Below are 20052 nucleotides of genomic sequence, written 5' to 3'. Positions count from 1 at the left end.
TGAAAACAAATCACAATTTTTTTATTATTTTATTTTACTTTAGACTTCTATGCACCTATCTCAACCTCAAGGCCATCCTTTTCAGTAGATATGAATTCTTCCGGATATTGCTTCTTTGAGGAATCTGAGCTGTCCCCAACCCTCGGTATACTGCTGCTAGTGGAGTTTGCTCTGGGACTGATCGGTAATGGTGTAGTTCTATGGGTTTTCTGCTTTCGCATCCCCGTTTGGAACACCAGCATCCTCTATGTCTTCAATGTATCCCTTGCAGAATTCCTCCTCATTATCTGCCTCCCCTTTAGAGCAATGTACTATCTCCGTGGCAAGAACTGGTGCTTTGGTGACATACCCTGCAGGATTATGCTGTTCATGTTGTCACTCAATAGGACGGAAAGCATCTTCTTCTTGACTTTGGTGGTGCTAAACAGATACTTCAAAATTGTCCATCCCCACCACAGAATCAACATGATGAAGTCTAACCCAGGAGGACTGGTTGTCACATTCTTGCTCTGGGCTTTTATCATATCACTAACAGTATACATTTTGCTATCCTCACATTTAATAACAGAAGAGGTAGCAAATACAACACTCTGTGAGAGCTTTAATCTGAACTGGGATGGAAGCTTCATCATTATCTGGCATTATGTGTTCTTTGTCATTGAACTTTTCATTCCCCTCCTCATTATATTAGTGTCAGGCCCTGTTCACACTTGCACTTCTGTAAAGAACGGACCGGATGACCGGACCGGATCGGGTCCGTTTGCATACGTATTGATACGGCTGCGATCTGGATCCATTTGGTAAAAGAGATAACAAACTGTATAAATATTGTTGGGGTCTGGGAGGTCAGCAGAAGGTGCACATGTAGAATCAGGTCCTCCGCTGTGTAGGGCCTCACCTCCACGTCCGACATACTGCAAACAGCTCCAGCACAAAGTCACTGCTGCTCCACTCCAGAAATGCTGGGCCCATGTGTCCCCATCCAAAATAGCCGCTAGAAAACGCATAGGAAGTGGGGTAGAACGTCAGGTTGTTCTGTGCTTTCCGTTTCCCATTGGTTTCTATGCACGGATGGTGCAGTCAGGCTCCGGTCCGGGTGCGTCGGCTGGATGATCCGGACCCAAAAATAGAGCATGTTGGAAAAGTGTCCGGAGTCCAGATCCGATCCGGCTCCGTTCCGTACGGAACAGACGCGTGTGAACGGCCGCATAGACTTTGCATTGCTATGCGGAACGTCCGTTCCGTTTGTACAGTATACGGTCCGGATCCGATCAGGCGAATCCGGACAGCGAACGCTAATGTGAACCGGGCCTCATGATTGCGGGTTTCTATTTCCGTGGTCAGCGCACAAGATGCACGCTGACACAGCGGAAATCCTCCACAAGCGTATAATTAGATAGTACCCAGCTTAAATGCAATGCACCAGTAGAGGACAATTCCCACCGGCAGATGGAGCTGTGGAGAGCAGACGAGCACAGGCTCTGCACGGCCACAGATGCCAGTGGGAGTTGTATGAATAAAGGCAATGTAGGGCTTGATAGCCCGCAAAGAGAAAGAGCACAGAGACAGACTAAATGTGTGTTCCCCAATCTAGTCGCCACCCAGCGACGGTGAACACATATTCGCAGAAACAAAGCGGGAACGCAATCGCAAGAGAGAGGCGATTGCCAGAAGTGACACAAGGCCGAACAGAACAGAGCACAAGAGTAGCAAAGGCACAGCAAACAACAATCAGAAGATAAAGAAAATAACAAGCGCTAGCTAAACGCAAACACCGCACTCATTCGCAACAGCGAACGCATTTAAGCACGATCACCGCGCATTAGGCGCCCAGTGATAAGCGTGCCACCATAACTAACCAATGACACACAACACGAAATAGAGAACGCGAACGCTTGCTAAAAGGTTACCTCACAGAGCCTACAGCAAGTGTTCATATCAGACAAGACAGAGAGAAGGTGCAGCCAGCAGCAACCGCAGCTCTGGCCTACACTCCCAGACAGAGTTCAGAAGGTACCACCGCTGCTACCGCTAGAGCGGATGCGATCCAGACAGACAAACAGATGGGGCTACCAGTAGCAACCGCTGCTCTGGCTAGCACCCCTAAGGCAGAATACAGAAGGAGGCACTGCCACTACCACTATGGCGAGTGCGATCAAGACGGATGGAGCAGCCAGTAGCAACCGCAGCTCTGGCCTACACTCCCAGACAGACCGATTTCCTGTCGACCGCCACTGGCAACAGGACAATCGCAGCAGAGAGACAACACAGGCAAAACAGATAATGCAACCTGACTGCACTTAGAAGAGCTGCCTAGTGCAGTCCCAAGGAATTACTCTAAGGTAAATTTTAACAAACAAACGAGGCTGATACTCTAGGAGAGTTTATCAGTAACAAACCATGAAAATGACCAGCAAGGGATTCTGGGAGAACATGGTATTTATACTGCCAGCCGTCAAAGGAGGCAGCTAGGCAATTTGCATGACAAGTGTATGCAAATTCCTCAGCAGAACAACTCTGAAACTTGCAAAGCAGAGACAGGTCTCTTTTCCAGAGACCTGCAGCTCGCAGACCTAAAGAATAGCCAAACAGCTGTCTGCCCGTGCAGCCAGCTGAGCAGATCGTTACAATTAGTTTGTACAGGATGTATCGTAAAACAGCTGAAGCAATGCAAGGACCAATGTGGTAAGATCCAAAGAGCCATCAAGTCCATGACATTCATTGCTTTTATTTTCATATTCTGTTTTCTTCTAAGTACATTTTCCACCATTATTGTAGTCATTTCTAAACATTCAAGAACATGCCAGCTGTTTGACATATCAAGCCTTGTGTTTGCAGTATTTCTAGCACTTACTTATTTTAACAGTGTACTTAACCCACTCGCTATTTACATCTCAAGCCCTTCTTTCCAAACAGCACTGAACACTGCATGGAACTGTCCTTAGAAAGTGGGTTCAATGAAGACAAACACCAGTATGCAATATATCACTTAATAAGCAAATGTGAAAACCATAACACACACACACACACACACACACACACACACACACACACACACACACACACACACACACACACACACACGAGTATACGTAAAGGAACATATGAATGTACCTGTTTCTTACAGCATACATATTCCTGCAGAAGCTTTTGGGGAAAAAAAAGCAATGTGCCCACACCTTCCATTTTGGGATGAAGACAAGCGTGAGTTGATGTGATTCTGCTTTTTCCATTATTAATTGATGGCCTGCAGAAGTGCATAGTTACAGCAGCTAACCGTCATCACTCAGGATCATGGGAAGTGTAGTCCTGCGTCCGGACATTATTCCAGGGCTGTGGAGTCGGTCCAAAAATCCACCGACTCCGACTCCTCAGTTTAGGATTCCACCGACTCCAACTCCACGACTACAATTTTGTTGATTAAAAGTATGTAACATGAAATTTGTCTCTTAACTGCCAACGCTTAGGAATTTTACAAGACAACTGAAGTGAGAAGGATATGTAGACTACTATATTTATTCCCTTTAGACTAAAACTAGTCCTTGGTAAGAGTACTTGTAAAAGGTACAGACCGGAACAAAGAACAACTATCAGGCCCTAGGCAATGTAAATGTGGGTACATGTAAGAATGATGTGCAGGTACTCTGCAGGGGAATGAGGAGATTGTAAACAGACAACACCTCTGTGTTCAATGTGCACAGCATTCTCAGTGGATTCCCTGCAGCTCTGTGGGGAGTGCATATGTAGAGTATAGTACTACTGTGTAACAAAGTAAACCTGAGACAGATGAAATTAAAGTTTTATACATACCTGGGGCTTCCTCCAGCCGCCTTCAGGATAATCAGTCCTTCGCTGTCCTCCTCCACCACCTGGATCTTCTGCTATGAGTCCAGGTACTTGAGTCAGTCAAGAGTAGTGCGCATGCACACACTCCGTCGACAGGAGCATACTACACCTGTGCAGCACTATTGCGCAGGTGCAGAATGTTCCTGGCTGTGGGAGCGGCATGCGGCCGGACAGCGCTGACTGGCTGAATTACCAGGACTCATAGCAGAAGATCCGGGTGGTGGAGGACAGTGAGGGACTGATTAGCCTGAAGGGGGCTGGAGGAAGCCCCAGGTATGTATAAAACTTTACTTTTCATCCGTCTCAGTTACCCTTTAATTTGTAGTCACCAAACCAAATTTTAATAACATATCAAATTATTTTATTTCATCAGCAAAGGGAGTGCATACATTTGCATAAATCAGCATCAATGCAGAATTATTTCCATCTCGTTGACCATCTCTATTAGTGACATAGCTACACATCAGGCTTTATTCTTACAGCATAGATCTTATTTAGTATATATATAAGAGATTCCTGTGTACACATCATATATACAGTCACAATCAGATATGTATATCTGACCTTAAAAATACGGGGACTGCTTTATTGAAGCAGCACAAGTAACTAATTTTGATTGGTTTATTTCATTGTTGTGGACTAAGCACAGCTATTACTGTATATATACATTATTTTTAATGACTATTATCTGAGAAATAGAACATTTTATCATATTTTCTATTTTAATTACAGTTACAAATTCATTAGGAGTCGGAGTCGGTGCATTTTTTCCCTACTCCGACTCCAGGCACCCAAAATTGCCCGACTCCACGACTCCGACTCCACGACTCCGACTCCACAGCCCTGCATTATTCTAGTACTGGGAACAGCATCAACAACTTCCACTAACTCTACTGCTTGGATAGTGCTGTTGGCCTACAATGATAATATTGTTATCAAGATATTCAAAATAAGTAAAGATGTTTCAAAGCCTTGTCACCTGTTTTAGACTGGGGTATATAGGGGGATTTGACCACAGGTGAGAGCACCAACCTAAACTACCCTCTTGGTTAGGTGGCGCTTCACTACCCCACCTTTATACAGATTTTTTGTGAAGGCATCTGCCGATCTATTGGATAGCTACACCTGGACTTGGCAATCCATGCTACAGCCCAGGGGGATAAGCAACGACCCCCATAGTCTGGCGAGGTGTATCACTTGATACCTTCACAAAGGAGTATCCACAACTGTGGACCCTAATCATAACCTTAACTCTGTGTATATAAATAAAGTTACAAGCTTTTTATTGTACCTATAGGGCTATGGCCTTCTGGACTTAAGTGTTTGGCTAACTATTTCCCTGGTGTTGTATTCTATTCGGTTAGTGTTTGCTTAAAAATGGATTCTACTGTAGTATTACACTTATGTAATGATATAATAAGAACATCTTTCTATCATTTCTTTTATTGGAAGTTGACTATGGGAAACAACTGCAAAGAAAGAAGGAAGTCAGACAACCTTTTTAATAGAGATTTTTGGGGATTCTACAAAGTGAAGGTAACAGTAATAAACTACATATTTTAATAAACAATTTAGAAGTCAGAGTAATGTGCTGCTGAGAAGAGGAATCACAACTGGTTCTCTTTATTTAGACATGCATAGGTGTGCAATGAGCATATTTATAGACTGAAAAACTTTAAAACACTTGGACAACAAAAAAAACTTTGTTCAGTTAAACAATTTTAGTAAATGATATACAATGAAAGTATAAACAAGGAACATAGATAAAGAAGTGCTTACAGAACACCTTGCCATGGGAAGATGTATGCTAAATAGAAAACACAACAGAAGCACAAAAAAGTAGCAAAATGACATGCAAAAAATGTTTTTCTGCACATAGAAAACTGATGAAATAATCTAATAGCTTCACTGAAATCCTTAAATAAGCATAAATTAAGAAATCAAATTGCTTTCTTTCAAAATGCTTTGTCATTCAGAAAGTTCTGTGGAAAAAAAAAAGTGTAAATAAAATATTTATGCCAAAGTGTAGTTTCTATCTCAGCAATAAGTGCCACATTCTTACTGTACTGTACCTTCACAATGTCCAGAGACGTTACATCCCTTGGGAAAGGTTTCCCACGACGCTTTAGAAATTCCACTACAAGTTCAGCAGCATCATCTAAACTATAAAATAATCATGTCGTTAAAATGCAGTCCTTTATATAGGACTTCTAGCTTTTTACTAAAGTACTAAGCTTTCAATTACTCATCATTAGAGGCAATTTCATAAGGATATATATGCCATCACCTCATTTTAAAAAGGTACCTAATTTATATAGTGGGTAAAGTCACTTCAACTCTTTATAAAGGTCGACCATCCAATTCAATTATTATAATCAAATAGGATGAAAATTGGTGCCGCTAAGTGCATGCCCGACCGACAAAGCAACCAATTTCGGGACGAAAATTGGTTGCATGGTCCACTGCGCATGCTGCAAAATGTCAGGCCGAAGTTGGTTGGTCGGGTGTGCGGCGGCGATTTCCAGAACGAGGGACGAGACGACAAAACCCCTGCTCAATGTATAAATGTGCCAGATGTGTGCATTTATATGTTACCTGTCCTGTAGCAGCCTCCGCGCAGTGTCCGTAACCCCCGGGCAGCTCTCCGTACACGCTACTGACGCTGCGTCAGACGCTGCGTCAGATGCTATGTGCCGACGTCAGACACTATGCGTCAGCGACGCATAGTGTCTGACGTCGGCACATAGCATCTGACGTCAGTCGCTATGCATCAGTGGCGTGTACGGAGAGCCGCCTGGAGGTTTACGGTTTTATTGCTACTCATAATCCCTTTGGGATTGTGCAGACCTGCGCTGCTCCCATTCGATAATAGATGTGGTGTAATTGCACTTTGCAAAGGCTTTTGACACGGTTATCTACAATAGCCTGTTACAGGGATCGATAGCTGGTTAAGGGACAGATGTCAAAGAATGATTGTAAATGGATCATAGATGCTTCCCTTGCATTCAACATTCAGGTCTATAATTACTAGGTAATTCCTGACAGAGTTGATCCATATAGAATTTGCCATATAAAGCGTATCTGCCAAGCTTATACATGTTAATCAGGTCACCTGTTTGTGCAACCTTCCATCCCTCTGATAAATTCCGTACCTTTTCAAGTATTTTAATATCCTTCCCTGTCCCTGTGGTTCCCAAAACAGATTAGAAATTACTTATTTAGCATACCCATCCTGCTGTTTTCAGTGTTCATTGTCAGATTTAGGAGAAATGCAACATGAGAAAATCATGCTGTAATCGATAGGGAATTGGCCTGCGGTGTATGGTCAGGCAACAGATCGCTCTCCGATCAGAAAGATATCTGTCTATTGGTCGATCTGTCCATACATCCTCTGATGTATGGGCACCTTTGGGGGGGATGATTCAATTATCTTCTTCTGGTCACAGTGTCCTTATCTTATTTGTAGGAAGCTTTCTGTTATTTGCAATGCCGAGATAAGCTTGATACTGAGGCTAAGGGAAAAAAGAGGGTTACTTATATATTTGGGGTACTAACTATTTTTGGCATTTTTTTCTTTTTGGGTGTTACAACTACCTTCAACCAAGAAGGCAATCACAGAGAAGACTTACCAGTTCTTGGTCAGCAGATAATCTACCAGCTCTTTTACTCGGCTAGATGTAATCGCATGCATTTTGAGGACATTATAGCATTTTGTTTTCACAAACTTTTCAAGCTGCTTCTTCTCAGTTATACTGTTTAAAATAAAGTCTTTTATCTAAAACAAAAATATAAGTCATTAAAAAAGAGGAAATAACAATTGATTATCCACACCATATGAGAATACAAAGTTGACATTTTCCAAAATAGCAAGTCTGCAAAGTTTCAGCATGCAGCACCATTCCCATATATCTGGCTGTAAACTTGGCAACATCCATTTGACTTCTGAGCCCATTGTTCTTCTACTCATCCCACTCTACGGCTACTACTATCCCACCCACAGTAAGCCGCTCCATTGTGCACCATCCCTCTTCCCTACCCACCGCATGTTTGTACAGCACTCAGGCCTGAAGGTTGAAATTGGTGCGAGACTTAAGGGAAGGTCCGAGTAAATAAAAAAAAAAAATCTACGGTACTTACCCGGGGCTTCCTCCAGCCCCTGGCAGCTCTCCTGTGCCCTCACCGCACAGTGTGAGAGCTGCTCTCACGTGGTCTGGAAACATAGGCCACATTTCAGACCACGTGAGCGCAACCGCGAGCATTTCGCACACGTGATGCCGACCTGGCGAGGTCAGCATCTGCACTGGAGGGACATTGGGCCACCGGCTTAAAGCAGAGCTGGAGCAAAAGCACAGGATAAAGAGATTTTTTTTTGTAATTTACAGCTTGCACCTTTCCTTTAAAAAAACCCAGAGATGAAGCACCCTCATGTATATTACTACATTTATCAGTGGGAACATGACAGTAAACACCTACCCTGCTTTAACCTCTTGAGGACCGCAGTGCTAAACCCCCCTAGTGACCAGGCCATTTTTAGTAAAATAGGCCACTGCAGCTTTAAGGCCAAGCTGCAGGGCCGCACAACACAGCACACAAGTGATTCCCCCCCCCCCTTTTCTCCAAACCAACAGAGCTCTCTGTTGGTGAAGTCTGATCGCTCCCCCATGTTTATTTTTTAATAATTATTATTGTTAGCGTTTTTAATACAAAAAACACTGCTTCTTTAAATAACTTCCCTCCCTCCCCACAGCCAGCCAATTACGGCGATCGGCTGTCATAGGCTTCTACCTATGAGAGCCGATCGCTCTCTTGTCCCCCAGGGGGACAGCCGTGTGACACGGCTGTCCCCAGTACAGTGCTGCTGCCGATTGCAGCGCTGTACATGTAAATAGACGGCGATCACGCCATCTAACAGTCTCCCGAGCGGCAATAGCCGCTCGGAGACTGAAGGTGGGCGGAGCTCCGCCCCCCAAGCAGGAGATGCGCGTGCAGCCTGTGCGCAATCTCCTGCATTAGCTGGCCCCAGGACTTTACGCCAATCGGCGTTAGGCGGTCCTGGGTCTGCCGCTGCGGCCACGCCCATCGGCGTGACGCGGTTGGCAACCGGTTAAAGGCGCGTACACATACCATACTGTAGCAAACGACGGGTCCGTCAGACTCTCCCTTTGGGCGGACGTTCTGCCGACAGTACCCCGTGTGTACATGCTGTCGGCAGACTGATAACACTGTTTCTGACAGATCCACTCAGCGGACCCGTCGTTTGCTACAGTATGGCGTGTGTACGCGCCTTTAGTTTCATACTTCTCTGCTCAATCTGCCTGTTACCAGCTCTGATAAGAATCCCCGACTGAACATTCAGTCTAGGTTTGCCCTGGAATAATTATAGCTGAGTCAGTCTTCTGTGAAGTCTTTTCAAGCCTGCCCCCTCCTGGCTCAGCTTTCATGCTTTGCATACTCAGAAATCTGATGACATGGGAGGGGCTGCTCTGCTGAGAAAGAAGCTATGAAACAACAGACTAGTGTGGCTGCTGTGTAATCTGTGTGCACTGTGCAGTCACCATTATTATCTGTGCAGTTTCATTCCTATGAGATACTTACCTACAGACAGCCACACAGCATACCAGAATAATAAAGTTGAAAGCACACAGATGAAATGCTGCAGCAGCAGCAGCCCTGCTTGTCTATAGTCTCATAGAGCCTAGACAGCTCATCCAGAACAGCTCATAACCTAGAAGCAAAAGGGATATGAGCCGGCGGCCATATTGGATTTTTTCTGGAGCAATAATGGATAACAAAAACACTCAAAAAGGCACACCAGAGTGGCAAAATTATCAGGTAGAGCATTTATTCTTTACAAGTTATCGACTGATATGTTTATTTTGTGTGAAATGTTCATCTCTGGTTCCCTTTAAGGAAACAGGGCACTCATACTGAAATTTGGGGATCATATTTGCAGACTGTAACGACAACAATTTATGATAATAGTAATTGCATTTCAGCCCGATTGGATATAATTTTTGACTAATTTAGAAATTACCAATAACAAACTGAAAGGTATAATATTTATCAAAAATGTCCTTTATCTCTAATCAGCCGCTTCCTTAATGTGTTCTCATAACAGAAAAGATAACACACCTGAGATGCAATGCCAGCCACTTCTCCAGTGTTCATGCAGTCTTCAGCTTGAAGTAAGACAGTTTCAGGGTTGCAAGTACTTAGAAAGCCCTGGCATAAAAGATCAAAGGAAAAGCATTAGGGATGTGAAACATTTGGGACACAAATGCAAAATACTAATACATAACATACTGTTCTTTCTTCTCCATAGAGAAGTGTAAATATCTTTTTTTTTTCTCTATCATTTCCAAGTTTAGAATTTTTTAACCCTATAATTAAGGTCTAATTTACACAGTCTCTCAATGTTAAAATACCTTTACGCTAAAGTCACTCTATATACCGTATATACATTTTTTTTAAAAGGTACAGTTTTACAGATAAGGGGCCAGCAAACAAATAGGCATGTGGATGAATTTATAGGACCCATTCACACATCTGTTTGAAATGTATCTGTCTACTCCATTCTGAAAAAGGTATCGCAAGGTCCAACCTGCACAATTCGATTGGACACCAGACAGATGTTTTGTAACGGTATTGCTATTATGACATGTACGACGCAACAGACAAGTCTAGGTGTTGCACTCCATGGCATTGCACAAGTGTAGCATTAACCTAGCCTTACTCTCAAGATGACGCTACACACAACTAAGTTCACATCCTTCCACCTGTTGCACTGGTCTGCAAGTTACCAACAGATGTGTTCCACTATTTACACAAAACTTAACCCCTAAGTCCAAGAACTACTGGAATTTATATGGCTTTTTGTTGAAGTATATTTTCCCATGTTGTGATTGCAAGGGGAATAGTTACTGGCCCCGGAAGTTCCCACTGACATTTGAATATTCATGGCCTAAGCCCTTTTGCAGGAAACACATCAGGAAGCTTTCTGCTGAGCTAAAACCTTTGAACCCAGCTGACTGAATATCCTGGCGTTATAGTTTACTTTTGAACCTACTTAAAATACTTGTAGGTTTATTTATTCTATCCAGGATCAGTCCAATAAGCATAAATGTTTCTCGAAACCTGTATAATGTATTTGCTGCTTCTTTGTATTTCTTAGCTTTTATATGCACTGCTTAAATAACGGATGTATATATTTTGGTTATCTTCTCCAAGAGGGGATCGTTTTTAAGTAATGGAAAGTTAATAAAATTGATGTGGCTCTATTCATACTTAGAATTTTTCTACAAGCATTGCTATTATGTATACAAATACCAATGTTGTTAATCCCCATTTTTTTTCTAGGTCTTAAATCATTATTTCATCAGTGGAAGTTTGCTTTAGTGTATGTATGTTTTAACAAAAGTACTAACCATTAATTACATAATTACTGTTCTTATTTCTCAAGAGGAGTGTCGGTCTACCAGAATTTTATTACCCTCACAATTGAATGCCTAGTTTACACAGATGGTTTCCCAGCACTAAAACGCTGTGGTTTTTAAGCTCCCCCTTAGATCCTGCTGCTAAAACACACAATAGCAGTTGTAAACATAGCGTGGGAGGCAGCATGCAGATGAGAAATGAATGTACATACATAGCGATACCCATTTACAGGTGTTATGATGACTAGTTTCCATGCCTAAAAAGTGCTACCAACCACACAAAATATGCTTGAAAATTGTTTGTAGGAATGCATACAGATGCCTTTTGCACTTTTCCAGGCGTAACTGGATAACTGGATACAGATTAAAATGGGAGGGTTAATTTGTATAACACAAAATTACCTAATGCCAAACAAGAGGCAACAGCAGCACAGAAAATGTTATGATTTAAAATGAAAAAGCAAACAAACCCCCCAAAAAACAAAACTGTGTTGCTCAATTGGAAATCACTGATTAGAGCATAATGAAACTGGCTATTTACCTGGATTTGTTGTTCTCTTTTTTCCACATGGGGAATTAACAAAAGACACCCCAAGGTAAATGCTGGTAAGTCAATCTGCGCATATTGCTTAGCAATTCCTAAAAGGTCCAGATCAGCAACTACAGGACACCTGCATAATAAAAAATAGTATATTAAAAACAAGATCCATTAATTTCTGGTTTAACATTTAGCACAGTATGGCAATACATAAAAAATACAAATATAATACATGATTAGTGTTACTGTTACATTCATCCAGAATATCAGTCATTCAGTTCATTTCAATCAGAACTGAGCACCACCAATATTCACTGGAAATTCAGGAAGCTTGGTGGGCTATCCCTCTATGCCACAGGTGTGGCCAGTCTTGTGTGCTTATATAGTCAGATAAGTAAGCTGATAAAATGAAGACCCAATCTAACCCTATTTGGTTCTTGGCTGTGGTGGCCAGTCAGAGCTGTCTCAGCTCATGGTTGAATTACACTTGTCAGTTCATCCACCTATTGCTGGCTCCAAGCTCTTTTCGGGTGCAATTTAATGCAGCTGATTGGCAGCATTTGTAACAGCATGGCCTTAATTCTGGTATGCTTACCATCCGTTTTACCACATAAGTAGTTTTTTAGAGCATGTGTTAAAATTTGCTATTCTGGTACATTTTAGTCATAATTTACCTTGTGGTAAATTAGGTCATAAAATGTGCGGTATTTTACCAAAAATCGGAAAAAAGGGGGCATGTTAGCACATAATTTACCGATCAGTTTAAGATTTGCCTGTACCTGGAGGTAAAGTCAATTTGTGTGCATTTTGCAGTTTTTAGTAGGGTTACTATTAAGTTCCTATTCCTGTTCTAGTGGAATTCCTATTTAGGCTGTCTAATAGAGAAGAATAGTAGAAATAAAACTACAAATATTTACAGATTTTTTTTTTTTATACTGGATGCCTAAAAATATACTTTCCATAGGTTGCTACATAATCAAATACACCCCCCCCCCCCCAAAAAAAAAACATCTTCTAAAGAATATCCTAAGTTATGGAAGACAATTAAAGACTATAACCGCTGAAGTACTGCACGTTTTACCACACTTTCCACATATTCTGGAAAATCTTTAAGAATTTCATGGGAACAGCTGAAAAGCAGGGAATTTACCGCCTTGAGCCTCCTTTTGAAAAGGGGCTTTACTGTATAGCTGTGTTAAGAAGCAACGATCTTTACGGCTTTCTGCTGTCTCCAGGCCGCCCCCCCCCCCCCCCCGCATGGGAGCAGAACAAGTCATTAGCCTGCAGGCTAACTGTGTTTTTACAGTCTCCGCCATCAGCGCTGCGTAATATGTTGGCGCTTTATAAATACAATAAATAAATAAACTGCAATGTTCCCCAGCCGTGTGACATGCCTTATATATGTGTATTTAAAGGGATGATTTGGCAACACTGTAAAAGCAGAGATGAAACTAAATGGTAGATGAATGGTGTGTGAAATGGCAATTCAAAAATGTGCATGCCAGACTAACTGCACCTGCTGAAAATATAACACCATGTCTATTCCTGTACTTGCACTTACATATAATATTCAGCCCAATAATGTACAAAATAATAATGTATGTACAAAATAGTTAAATGTGTAAAATATGCCACATATTGAAACTGACTTCAGGAGTAGCAGGAAAGACTGGTAGCATTCTGCAAGCTGTGAGGGGCTCGGAGGGCAGGAGGCTATAAAAGAAGATAATATAGATCAGTGGAGCAATAACAAAGCTTGACATTGCTGACAAATATAAAATGTTAGGTTAGCTACAAACCACAAGTGAAGGGTGCCAGAATAACACTGCGCCACGCTCTGCTGAAATTCGGTACCTGCAAGAATCCATTGCTATTATTATTATTATGCATTTACATTCAGATGTGCTTTACAAGGCACACTGAACAATTTTACATTTAATACATCAGAATTCAGTAAGTACTTGAAAACATTCTACAAGGAAGAAAACTGAAATGCACTTGCAGTAGCTAATAAGTTAAAAACATTGACAATTACATTTAAAATTGTAAACCTGTGTGTAAGACAGGAAGTACTCTGTTAAATGAAGCATCAGCCAAAATAAGAGGATGAAGGGAGAGGATCTGCTCAACTGGTGTATAAAAAGTCAGATCTTTATTAAAAAAATATGCACACTGGATATAGCAGTATCGGAGCTTCACACTTGCTCCTTAGTCATAGCAGTACACTCCGGACACACGTCAGACAACATGGATTTGTTTGACAGCGGCGCTCACACAGGCGCAGTAAAGGACGACCCCGAGGTTTGCCTCTGCACCGGCGGGGACCCTAAGTCAGCGGCTGGGAGCGGAGCTGGACGGATCGGCAGCAAGGGGCTGAAGGAAGCCCCGGGTAAGGAGATAAGGGGAGGCTTATTTTGGCTGATGCTTCCTTTAAAGCAGGCTTTTCTTTAATAAATTGACATGGGCACAGGAGTCACAGAGGTTACAATGATGACCAGACCTCATGCTCCAGAGGGGCCCTCCCAATCTCTATGGAGCCAGGAAATAGGGGAATTAATATTTATTAAAAAAAAACAAGCTGGGCTATCTTCTCCGTTACCCCCACATGCCTGTCAGTCCTGTTGTAGTCAGGCTCTAGTCTGCCTAAAATAAAATGTTCTTGCAACAACTTGGCTTCACATGAGGAAGAAATTGTTACCAAAAAGCATTCAGTTTAGTAGCTGAATATGCAAATGATTCCTTTAGCCAGGCTTGCACTCAGAACCTGCAGACTATTCATTTCACAGAACTGCATAATCTTGCTGACAGCTGATCGGAGTGTTTTGGCTTTAATCTGTACAGGGTATGGGGCTGATATAGGTCTATGGAGTCTCCAGTTAAAGTGAACCAGAGACGAAGCACCCTCATGTATTTTACCATATATATCAGTGGGAACATTAGAGAAAACACCTTTCCCTTGCTCTCTGTTTCATTCTTCACTGCTCAGCATGCTTGTTTTCAGCCCTGATAAAATCCCAGACTGAACAGTCAGTCTGGCTTCGCTCAGGAATCATTATAGCTGAGTCATTATAGCAGAGCCAGAAGGGGGCAGGCTTGGGCTTGAAAAGACATCAGAGAAGACAGACTCAGCTATAATGATTCCTGAGCAAGGCCAGACTGAATGCTCAGTCAGGGATTTTATCAGGGCTGATGACAAGCATGCTGAGCAGTGAAGAATAAAACAGAGAGCAGGGTAGGTGTTTTCTCTAATGTTTCCACTGATATATATGGTAAAATACATGAGGGTGCTTCGTCTCTGGTTCACTTTAAGTTTGGTTCCCTTTTGCCCTCGTCAACAGTCAGGGTGTTTCTGGTTCACCATGATGTAACTGGAAACTTAGTTTTAACCAAAAGATTTCAAACAAATTTCGGTATAAGCAAACTAACACTACAATTACATGCTAAGTGCCAGGAGTAAAGCAGCAATAACACTGACATCTGACACAAATAGAGAACCCGCTCCAAACATTTTACAATAGATGACAATACCATCCCACACTATGAATGAGAGAGAGAGAAAGCTCTACTGCCAATAATTCTCTTGAGATGTACACACCTGTAAAACTCAAAAACAGTAAACCCCGGTACAAATCAGCAAGGCTTAAAAACAAGAGCTGTAAATGTACCAGTGGCATAATGAGTCAAATCTATGCCTCATATGAGAAGAGTCCATGATCTCAAACTTAACTGTCATTTATAGCCCAAGTGTAGACCATCAGTCACAGGTGGACAATAAGGGCACAAGTGCCCTAGTATACAGTGAGAAGCGGCACCTGCATGCTGTTGAAGAGCAATGCCTTTTTTTAGTGTAATGTTTCTATGTGTAGATGTTCAATAGAACAGTATAACTATGGATGTTTACTTTTTTATTTGATGTGATCTGGATTCAGCTACTGAATATTGAAGGTTTGAAGAGGAAGTTTGTAACAACTGGACAGCCCTTACATTCATCCTAAGCTCTGCAGGGTGGTGAGTGTCTTGGTATCAAGGGAGTAAAGTGTTGTGGGAATTGTGAACAGTAGAACCACCAACTTCAGTGCAGTTTATTGTATGATTTTTGTTTTTGTATTATTCTGTTGCTAATCACATACTTACCTCCCACAAGCAGTGAACACCAGTGACGGCTATTAACACCTTTCTCAAGTAGGACATCTATAAAAAAAAACAACAACAATAAATAAATATAAATCTCAAGAGACAGCATCAGTCTAAGAAAAATTCTGAGGCAGGGAACACACTTGACTGTTTTTGTGTGCGTTTTCTGCACAGAAAAATTGAGAACTCATGTTAATCAATGGGCTAGTTCACACTTAATGGCCTCTATTCATAAAGCATTCCCACATGTGGTAATGCTCAAAACAGCTGACTTTACCGACCATTTAGCAAAGTACTTTATAGTAACTGTCTCTGCACAGAGAAAATGTATCAACTCAGCAGCACCGCCAGTTTAGTGCAGGAATTCCCTGACTTTTTATCGCAAGTGTAAACTTTTTTTTATGAATTAGCACACAAAAGTCTAAAATACTGATGCAGTGTTTTCCCTCCAAGATTTTTTTCCCGTAAATGTTTTATGAATAGAGCCCAATATGTTTTTCACGGGCAGAAAAAAAAAACACCTGACATTTTGCATGAGGACTCTGCACATTTTGTCAGTTTTCTCTATCAATTACATCAGCTGCTGTGAAAAAACATGTGCGTTTTCCTGCATAGAAACACACTTGGTGTGCAGAAAAAAGTGTGCAGAAAAATGCGCACAGAAAACTGAAAGACAAGTGTGTTCCCTGCCTGAGAATTTTATGTTGTTGAGAAATGCTGAAGTGTTTCCTCTAACAATGCCCTGTACTTTTTATCATCACTCATTCAAATGATGCAACCCCCAGTGAGCAGAAAAAGCCTTTAGTGAAGTGGAAGACGACAACTTTCTGAGGCGCTTATAACAAGATACTTCTGACAGTAAACTGATTTTATACCGAATGGCCAGAAAATCACTGCAATGGTTGACCTTCACATCACTTCAGTAAGTGTACAGGACATGTGTACAGTGCATGGGAAAGAATATAATATATGGATAACAGTGTTTGTATATTAGGTGCAAAAGTGTACAGCACCTAAATGTAAAGTATGTATAGTATGTGTGCTAAGTGTGGATACTGTAATTGAACATATTCAGTTTACAAGCCAAAAGGTGCCCATACACCTAAACATTTTCTGAATCGATATCTGACCGATTCGATCATTTGATCAAATACACCGCATGATGGAGGAACAAGGAAGGAGACACGGGAGGTGCACACAGAAATTAAAAGTTTTAAAAAAAAATGTGATGCTGAAATTGATTAAAAATCTGTTTGTAGTATGTGAAGGCAATCGAGAAGATAGATCCCTCTCCGATTAGATAATGATCGGAGAGGGATCTATCTGTTGGCCATGTTGACCAGTATGTATGGCCACCTTTAAGGTACAGCGGATGTGTGCTGAACGTCAGTATAAGTGTACAACGCGTGGTTAAGGAGACACTGAAGCGGAAAAAAAATGATGATATTATGATTTGTATGTGTATCAGTCCAATTGTTTCCAGTACAGGAAGAGTTAAGAAACTCCAGTTGTTATCTCTATGCAAAAAAGCCATTAAGCTATACAACTTTCAAAGTCGTGGAGAGGGCCGTCTTCTGACTTTTACTATCTCAACTGTTAGTGAACAAATTTCTTTTTCTCTGCCATAGGAGAGGTCATTAGTTCACAGACTGCTCTGAAAGAATCATTTTGAATGCTGAGTGTTGTGTAATCTGCACATATTATAGAATGATGCAATGTTAGAAAAAACACTATATACCCGAAACTAAAAATATGAGAATATTTTCTTTGCTGCTAATCTTCTAGTAATAATTCATAGTACACAACCAATTCATTATATCATATATTTTTTTTCGCTTCAGTGTCTCTTCGGCCCGGATGGCGTGTCTTCTATGTGCCTGAAAACCTGTGCTAGCCAGCTGGCCCCTGTCCTGACCTCTATATTCCAGAAATCCCTGTCGGTAGGCATAGTACCCTCCTGCCTCAAAAGATCCACCATCATTCCGGTGCCCAAAAAACCAGGAGTAACGGATCTCAACAACTACAGACCCGTGGCCCTTACTCCAACTGTTATGAAGATTTTCGAAAAACTAATCCTCAAGTACCTGAAAGACTCTACTGATGCTCTCCTAGATTCACTTCAATTAGCATACAGAGCAAACAGGTCCATAGAGGATGCCATCAACACCAGCCTGGCATTCATCATGGAACATCTGGACAGACCAAACACCTACGCCAGGCTCCTCTTCCTAGACTTCAGCTCTGCTTTTAATACAATCTGCCCGAACATCCTGCATGACAACCTAGTGTGAGTAGGGATTGATCTGACGCTCTGCGCTTGGGGCAAGGACTTCCTCACTAACAGGACGCAACAAGTCAAACTCGGCAGCTGCCTCTCCCGAGTGAGGACCACAAATACTGGTGCCCCCCAAGGATGCGTACTGTCTCCGATCCTTTTCTCCCTGTATACAAACAGCTGCACCCCTACTGCCGACCGTGTTAAGGTCATCAAATTCGCAGATGACACTACCATCCTTGGCCTCATCGACAGTGATGACGAACGTGCCTACTGCAGCGAGGTCGAGCGTATCTGCAACTGGTGGAAGGACAACAATCTCGTCCTAAACGCAGCAAAGACGGTGGAATTGGTTGTGGACTTCAGAAAGCGCCCCCCCTCTAAATCCGGTCTATATCGAGGGCACCGAAGTCACAAGAGTATCAAGTGTCCGCTTTATGGGCACCACCATCACCAATGACCTGAGATGGAGCGAAAATACCACTAAATGCCAAAAGAAGGCTCAGCAACGGCTGTTCTTCCTAAGACAACTAAGGAAGTTTGGTATGCCGCAGGAGTTGTTGTCAAGTTTCTACACGGCAACCATCAAGTCTATCCTTTGCTCCTCCATCATCGTTTGGTACGGTGGAGCCACGTCTAGCGACAAGTACAGGCTACAAAGGGTCATAAATGCTGCAGAAAAGATTATTGGTACTTCCTAACCACCACTGGACCTCCTCTACGAATCCAGGATGAGAACCAGGGCAAACAGGATCACGAACGATCCTCGCCACCCCGGCAGTCACTTCTTCAACCGCATGCGCTCAGGCCGCCGCTACAGATCTATTCCCGCCAAAACCTCCAGGCACAGGAACTCCTTCTACCCTCAAACAGTGCTCCTTCTGAACTCCAGCTGAACTCGAGCACAGCGCACAGCGGAACCCCCTAGGATGACTGTCATCTAGGCCAAAATAACTTGTATAGTCTTATTTGCTCATTGCATGTTTGTTGTTTTTGTTTTGTTTTTTGCACTACTATGGTAAATTTCTTCTCGCTTTATTTTCTCCTTGCACTTGCACTTTACTACATGCCGATGTGTACCACAAACAATTCCGGATGCGGCAACCACCGCACTTGGCGAAATAAATATGATTCTGATTTTGATTCTTTAAAGGCTTGCGTCCATGAAAATTTGTAACATACATATATGTACATTTCTCAAAAGTACATTGCACAAAAATATCTTTTTCCCTATGTTGGTGTTGCTTACAGCAAGAGTAAGGATCTGACAGGTTTTGAACTAGTCCATCTCCTCATGAGCATTCTTAGTATTTTTTTTTTTACAAAAGGATTACCTGTAAATGATCTATACAGAGATGCCAGACAGTCACCCTACTCCTTTGCGCACTATTTTGGCATTGGACTCAACAACTGCCATTCAGCAAGTGCTTTTGAAAATAAAGAAAGCTCCAAAATCTGTTAGACCTGTCAGCTTGTAACTGCCAAATGTAAAGAATAAAGACATAGAAAAAGAAAAATGCATAGTGCATTTTGTTCTTCTGGATCAAATGTACATTTTATTTCTGTGAATTTTAAAAATGTTTCACAATAGTGGTCCTTTAAACTAATACTGTAAAAACTGATCAGTTTTCAGTTTCAAACGGGGCAGTTTGTTATATTCGCGCATCCTTTTTTCATCTGTGTGAGACTCTGCTGTCTGTAGAAGACTTTGATACACACAGCAGGACAACAACAGAGTAGGCGACGGTTTGCGTGACAAGAGCTGCAAGCGATTTAACAGTTTAATCGCTCGGACAAGACCTTGTCTGCAGACTGTCGTTGTACAC

The 20052-nt window shown here is 42.0% G+C and overlaps 2 protein-coding genes across 2 annotated transcripts in view; one reads left to right on the top strand and one right to left on the bottom strand.

The window, feature by feature from the left end:
• Window positions 1-90: 90 nt before the first annotated feature.
• Window positions 91-2945, top strand: LOC137533100 (hydroxycarboxylic acid receptor 3-like). Its single transcript, XM_068254313.1, has 2 exons — window positions 91-800; window positions 2756-2945. Exons 1-2 carry the CDS (start codon window positions 91-93, stop codon window positions 2943-2945), a joined length of 900 nt encoding a protein of 299 aa, XP_068110414.1.
• A 2508-nt stretch (window positions 2946-5453) lies between these two features.
• Window positions 5454-20052, bottom strand: part of KNTC1 (kinetochore associated 1) — a 177542-nt gene continuing 162943 nt past the window's right edge. Inside the window, exons 57-64 of the mRNA XM_068244149.1 lie at window positions 15952-16008; window positions 13617-13671; window positions 13467-13530; window positions 11821-11950; window positions 9979-10068; window positions 7476-7621; window positions 5919-6009; window positions 5454-5828 (exon numbers count right to left, since the gene is read on the bottom strand). Coding sequence (XP_068100250.1) covers window positions 5802-5828; window positions 5919-6009; window positions 7476-7621; window positions 9979-10068; window positions 11821-11950; window positions 13467-13530; window positions 13617-13671; window positions 15952-16008 — 660 coding nt within the window. The 3' untranslated portion in view covers window positions 5454-5801. The remainder of the gene's footprint in view (window positions 5829-5918; window positions 6010-7475; window positions 7622-9978; window positions 10069-11820; window positions 11951-13466; window positions 13531-13616; window positions 13672-15951; window positions 16009-20052) is intronic.

Source organism: Hyperolius riggenbachi, chromosome 1 (assembly GCF_040937935.1).
Source record: "Hyperolius riggenbachi isolate aHypRig1 chromosome 1, aHypRig1.pri, whole genome shotgun sequence".
Lineage (NCBI taxonomy): Eukaryota > Metazoa > Chordata > Amphibia > Anura > Hyperoliidae > Hyperolius > Hyperolius riggenbachi.
Note: the sequence above shows the minus strand (reverse complement) of the source record. Positions and strands in the feature narration are given on the sequence as shown.